The sequence below is a fragment of the Pinus tabuliformis genome, chromosome 5_2, assembly GCF_031772625.1.
Source record: "Pinus tabuliformis cultivar Carrire ecotype Pingquan chromosome 5_2, CPIR1, whole genome shotgun sequence".
Lineage (NCBI taxonomy): Eukaryota > Viridiplantae > Streptophyta > Pinopsida > Pinales > Pinaceae > Pinus > Pinus tabuliformis.
This window is the reverse complement of record NC_142306.1, coordinates 1,011,975,707-1,011,982,709: the sequence shown is the minus strand read 5'-3', so window position 1 is coordinate 1,011,982,709 and position 7,003 is coordinate 1,011,975,707. Positions and strand designations below refer to the sequence as shown.

Sequence of the window (7,003 nt, the reverse complement as noted above, 5' to 3'; positions counted from 1 at the left end):
TTTCTTGATCTTTATTCATGATTGTAAAAAATATACATAGGTCTACTTTATGAGAAAGAAAAGTGATGTATTTAAATATTTTAAAGAGTTCAAAACTCTAGTTGAGAAGCAAACAAAAAAATACATCAAGGTCCTCTAATCAAATCAAGGGGGAGAATATACTTCAAATGAATTCATCAAGTACTGCAAATCCCATGGAATTGTACAACAATACACGATACCACATACTCCACAAAAAAATGGAGTAGCTAAAAGAAATAACAGAACCCTAGTAGGATGTGCATGGAGCATGTTAAAAGGTAAAAATCTTACCAATGCCTTCTATGTTAAATCTATTACCACTGTTGTTTATTTGAAAAATAGAAGTCCAACTAAAATTTCATCATAAGACTCCTTTTGAAGATATTTACAGTGATAAACCAACAAAAAGCCATCTATGAATATTTGGAAGCAAAGCATTTTCTCATGTTCTAAAAGAAAATAAAAGAAAACTTAATGCAAAAACTATCAAGTCTATTTTCATTGGTTCTTGTTCTAATCGTAAAGCATATAAATAGTTTGATCCATACACACATAAAGTTTTTGCAAGAAGAGATGTGTTATTTCATGAGCATGCAGATGAAGGCCATAAGGAGAACATGTATGTTGTGTGGCATATTACTTATGATTATGATGATGTCAAAGAGGTAGCAAATTATAAGTAGGAACAAAAAGGAGAGGAAGAATCCAATGAGATGGACACCTCTAACGACCACAACACACCAAGAGGAAGAGATGATTCACCAAAGAGCAGTGAAGCACCAAGTAGGTCATCACGGAAAACTTGACCACCAATAAGATTTAAATATTATGTGTTAATGATTGGATTAATGGATGTCATGGAACCTTTGAATTTCAAACAAGCTAATGAACATAAAGAATGGAGAGATGCAATGAAGGAAGAATATGAGTCCATAATGAAAAATGATACTTGGGAATTAACAAAATTGCCTGAAAATAAAGTACCCATAGGATCCAAATGGTTGTTCAAACCCAAATTTAATGTTAATGGAAGTGTAGATAAATATAAAGCTAGGTTGGTTGCAAAAGGTTACTCACAAAAAGAGGGAATTGATTATGAAGAAACTTTTGCACTTGTAGCTAAGCTAAACACAATTAGATTAATGATTGCATTAACTACAAAATATAAATGGAAACTACATCAACTAGATGTTAAATCTACTTTTTTAGATGGGGAATTAAAGGAAGAAGCATGTCTTCTTCAGGATTCATAAAGGAGGCTCAAGAGCACCTTGTTTGCAAATTAAAGAAAGCTTTATATGGATTAAAATAAGCACCAAGATATTGGTATGTGAAGATTGACTCTTTCTTTCTTCAAAAAGGTTTTATGAAAAGCAAGAGTGACCCTAACTTGTATATCAAGTCATATCAAAATGGGCATGTTGTTATGATTTCCCTGTATGTTGATAGTCTTATTATAACAAGTACTGATTCTAAGTTAATCGATGAAATTAAAAGACAATTGTCACTGACATTTTTGAAATGAAAGACCTTGGTCAATTGCATTAATACTTAGGTCTTGAAATATGGAGAAAATTTGGTTAAATATTATTTACAAACAGAATATATAAGAGAGCTACTCAAAAGGTTCAAAATGGATGAATGTATGGTAGTATCAATACCTTTAAAAGATAATGTCAAACTCTACAATGATGATGGGACACGAAAGGTGGATGGTACACTATATCGTCAGGTGGTGGAAACTAGACCAAATATGGTACATATAGTCAACATCCTAAGTCAGTTCATGGCCAAGCCTTTTGAAATCCATTAGAAAGCAACGAAGAGAGTCCTTCGATATTTGAAAGGAACTATTAACTTTGGTATTAAATATACTGATGATTTTGATGTTGAGTTGGCAAGTTATTCTGATCTAGATTGGGCGAGAAGTAATGATGACAAAAGATGAACCTCAAGATCTGGGATTGTGGCATGGAACAACAAAAAACAACTAGTTGTTTCTTTGTTATCCACTGAAGCTCAGTGCAAGGTTTTGTGCAATGCTACTTGTAAAACAATTTGGTTTAGGCGAGTTATTGAAGATGTGGGAGAAGTAAAAAAAATCACTAACAATTATCAAATGTGATAATCAAACCTCAATCATGTCTATGCCATGCAAGATCAAAACACATTGAGACTCACTATCATTTTGTTAGTGAAAAGATGCAATCCTACGAAATTGATATTGTTGGCAAAATTTGATGTAGGAATCAATTGGGTGTGGTAGAAAACACATTTCTCCATTTAAGGTGAGTGTGAATAATGGAGAAATCTAGAATCTCCTAATATTAGACTTTTTATGTATTGTTAGAGAATTGTTTGGACTGATTGTCCTAATTAGTCTTTGTTAGTTTTTAGATCCTATATTTTGGGATTTTGTTCAACTATATTGTAATCCTATATATGTAGTTGAGTGTTGGCTTTGGTCAATGTAAGTGTAAGTGAAGCAATCTCTTGAGTGAGTAATTGTTTGACTAGTGAATTGCAACTCATCTTCAATCTAATAATTTTGTCTTCCATATTTTCTAGATATAATACGTTAAACCACTTAAAACCTAAGAAAAAAAATTGAAGTGCTTTCTATCGTACATAATCTCTTAAGTGTAATATGTGAAACCAATTAAAACCTAAGAAAATAATTTGAAGTGCTTTATAATTATGACCACTAAAATGATATGTCTATAATGAAAATGTAGTTCTTTGAAGCCAAAGTCATTTATGTTGCTCAGACAGTTATCACACATTTTCTTTATAGTAGTTGAATTGTTGAGTAATATCAAGGGTTACAATTCTTTTAAACTCATTCAATTGTACAATGAGAAAGTTGGATGGGTATAACAATTGTAATCTCTTAATTGATTTGTAAAACAATATTTTGAATTCAAAATTAATGATAAATTATATGATAATTAATCTGAGGCGATCCAAGTTGATATCAGTGATTAATCACAAGGACCTTGTCCTGAGGATGAACCACATTATTGGTTCGAAACATCGACCAAATCCTAGTATTTAATTAAAGTTAATTTGTTCAATTATAAATCAATTTTCATTAATTATAATTATATGTCTAAATATAATTAAATAATAGTCAATTAATTCTATATATAGTGAATTATGCTCAACCACAATTAATCATAAATAAAATGATCAACTATGACCATTCATCTTTTACTAATCCTTTCATTATTTAATAAAGTATTTAATATAAGTTGAGAAACACCATTTTACACTTTTCATCCATCCATATTAATTTTAAAGATGGAAAATGACAACATATAAATAAGGTTATGCCATTTAATTTCTAAAATAAATTTCTTTATATTAATGCATCAATTTCAATAAATTAGTGATAAATACCTTCTGATTACATGTAATTATTGTTCTATAAACCATCTTGGCATGAAATCCAGATATATTTTGTTTTACCAGAAAAATATACATATTGTTTTTTAACCATTGTCAATTTTAACTAAAATTCAATTAAAATACTTTTTGGTCAACTTTATTTTTTATTATTTAAACTTGATTTTTTATTATAGATATAAATTCAATTCTGAACATTAAATTTATAAAAAATTCACAACTTAAACTTATAATAAATAAATAAATAATTGATTTAAAATAGTTCTATTTTTATCACCTCGAGATTCCAAAGGTCAAGGAAAAATGTCCCACCTAGTTACGTACCTACGAATGCTACAGTGACCAGCAATCATTTCTGAGCAAATTCCTAATAAATAAAGGTACAGTGACAGCAAGGAATACCTTGCTTCAAAAATCCATGTATTAAGACAAGTAATGTCCCAAAGTTGACGAGAAATAGATAATTATCACGACACTGTCTATATCCCGATGATTCTATTAATTTCTCATACACGTATTTCCATATAATCTCATCAACATGTTAATATTTTTTGATATTGGATTAATAGTATGTAATCTGTAAAGGTTAATATTGGATTAATAGTATGTAATCTGTAAGAAGGCTGCATAGTTTGCATTTTCTGTAATTTAATTTAATAAAATATTTTAATGTTATGATGTGTTATAAGTATTTTAAACCATAATAAAATCGTAAAATGAGTTATATGAATATGTGATTAATATTTTTTATTTTTTAATATAATTAAACATTTTTTAGTAAATAAATATCTTATATATATGTATATATAATTGACATTGAAAAAATAATAACATGTTAATAATTATTTATTTAATATTGAATGATGACAATATTTTTATATAATGTTCATATTATAGTACACATGTCATGTCATTAGAGTATAGATTGATATAATGAGAGTTCTTATACACGGATCTCCACAGTCCCACCAACATGTTAATACCTTGTGATATTGGGTTAATAGTATTTAATTTGTAATAATATATTTAATGTTCCATAAATTGAGTGGCATCACATATATATATATAGAGAGAGAGAGAGAGAGAGAACTGTTATTTCAAATAAATTTGTTAATATTTTTTCAAATATTCAGAGAATTATTTTAGGTGGCTATGGTTTTCTTTTAATAATGGCGATGAGTCAGTCTACATTTGTAGATAACAGTTAGAGATAGCTGTCGACACCACTGGTTTGACAACTGAGTTATGATAGATTTTCCCATCTAAAAAAGAAAAGAAAAACCAAAAAACAAATAAACAAACAAAACAACCATTCTTTCATGTTTCAACTTGAACTAAATCATCCATAACCCACAGACACTGTAAATAAATCCATCAAGATGGTATTTGATTCCCTGACTGGGTACTTTGTTCATCAAATATGACCTAACATAACATAGTGCTGTGTTCATCAAATATAACATAGTTAACAATCTCTCAGAACCATCAACAATCTAAACAGACAGGCATATTTAACAATTTCACAGAACCATCAGCAATCTTTTTTAAATTATTAAAACAGATGGGCATTCATAATGTGAAAACCTTCGAATTTGAAGAGGTATCTAGTTTTGAAATTCCTAAATATTGTTCTATATTTTTAAAGACCATCTTTATTAAAGTAAGCTCAATTGTCTATAACCCTATTATGTAAATTATGAAATTAATTCAAATTCCCACAAAATTATTATACTCCCATCCTAAACCATTCGAATTAGAACATAAATATGATTAAAAGATATTACATTATATTACATAGGCCAGCTACTTTTTTGAACCCATCGTTAAAACAGTTCAATTAAATTAAGACTCGATTCACATTTGCAAAATTAAACTTACATATTAACTTTAAAATCAACCCATGACTCTACCACCAGCACTAAGATGTGCCTTTCTACAGGAGCTGTTCCACTCTTACTCAAAAAACTTTAATATGTTTTAATTCAATACGTTGTATATGTGGCACACCTGCAAGGGTAATGTTACATTATTAACACTCCAACCTATCCCAATTTGTGCTAACTATCAGTCCACTGGCATTGAAAAATTGGTTTCAATACTCATGATATGCCTGTGATTTCTGCAAACAAACGCAGCTCACAGAGAAAACAAAACAAACAGGAGCACCATATACACAGGAGATTACATATCAATACACAGAGGCATCCATAACATTACCAAGGTCATGCAGAAGGATTAGTATACAACTGTCATGAAATTAGTATAGGCTGCCTTCCAAATAAATAGATTAGCATGGCAGGCCCATGAGGCACATAGAATACAATAGAACAGAGTCTAGGAAAACCAGGGATCTTATTTGGGAATTTGCTAAATCACAAAGAGAAATGCCACATACTGATTTATTTCTACATACCGTTGGGTACACCATTATAGTCAATTGCATTTCTCTGTACAAGCTGGGGTGCAGAACAGTAAGAGGAAATGGATGTGAAATTCTGAAATCCTTCCCCGTTGGCTAAATTGGCATTCATGGGGTACCCGTAACCCATCGTTTCGTGAATCCAGATCTGTGTCTTGAGGAACTTGACGTACTGAATGGCCTCGTCCAGCATAGAGGCAGTGTCCATTTTAGTTCCGCCGGGAACCAGAGTCTGCAGAATTTTGAACTTCTTGCTAATCCTGTGCCTCCTATGGCGGGCTGCAACACTCTGAGGATCCACCGACAGCTTGTTCGTATTCTGTGAAACCTTTTGAGTTTTCTTCTTCTTTTTTGACGCAAATGAAATCTCCTGCTTGGAAACCGAAGCCGAAGCCGAAGCCCCGCTTGTGCAACCGCTGTCTGGTGTCGAATTGGGTGCATTATATTCTTCACTGAAACAGAGCACAGCGTTTGATTGGGTCGACATTGGAGAGTTGTGGAGGACATCGGGCAACAAAGTTGGGGTTCCGAGCAGAGAATTGAAATTCCCGCTGCTCTCAGATGGGAATTTCACATTATTGAAGAATAGCAGATCGTTATTGTTGAGGAGGGGATAGTCTAAACCAGGCACTGAGAAGTCATAGGTTCCATACTCCATGCTATCCAAACAACCTGAAAAAGAGGAAGAGGAGGGGGCCCAAAAACTTTGAAACGAAGGGGGGTGCGAGCTCTATTTATCTGTATTTGCAGGGGTGGAAAGATAAGACGCCGTGTGTTAGTAAAAAGGAAGAATTAATTCAGAGGCTTATGTCAGCATATAAAAAGGGAAAGGGAAAGGGATAATCGCTGAACATTCTCGGCCCAAGTAACTTGGCTACCCTTTTGGCAACACAACATTGAGATCCATCCGCCAAACATATATGTTTCATGTCGGAATTATGGAGACTCTTAAACCTATATGTGACCTCACAATTAACATTTTCCAAATGGCGTTGGGTATTTTGTCTGGTCAATTTGGCCCTAAATTTTTTGGGATTTTTTTGGGTGTCATTTTTTTTAATTTATTTTTATATTAAAAATTATTTTAAAAAATCTAAACACTTTTAAATTTATAATTTAATTTATAAAAAAATTTCATAATTAAATTAAATTATACAT

The 7,003-nt window shown here is 31.4% G+C and overlaps 1 protein-coding gene across 1 annotated transcript; it reads right to left on the bottom strand.

The window, feature by feature from the left end:
- Positions 1-5,598: 5,598 nt before the first annotated feature.
- LOC149162699 (uncharacterized) lies at positions 5,599-6,721 on the bottom strand. Its single transcript, XM_089435769.1, has one exon. It carries the CDS (start codon positions 6,501-6,503, stop codon positions 5,832-5,834), a length of 672 nt encoding a protein of 223 aa, XP_089291895.1. The 5' UTR covers positions 6,504-6,721; the 3' UTR covers positions 5,599-5,831.
- Positions 6,722-7,003: the final 282 nt, after the last annotated feature.

Bases quoted from the DNA above. Each gene is read 5' to 3' on its own strand.
- LOC149162699 (XM_089435769.1), bottom strand. From the start codon at position 6,503: ATGGAGTATGGAACCTATGACTTCTCAGTGCCTGGTTTAGACTATCCC.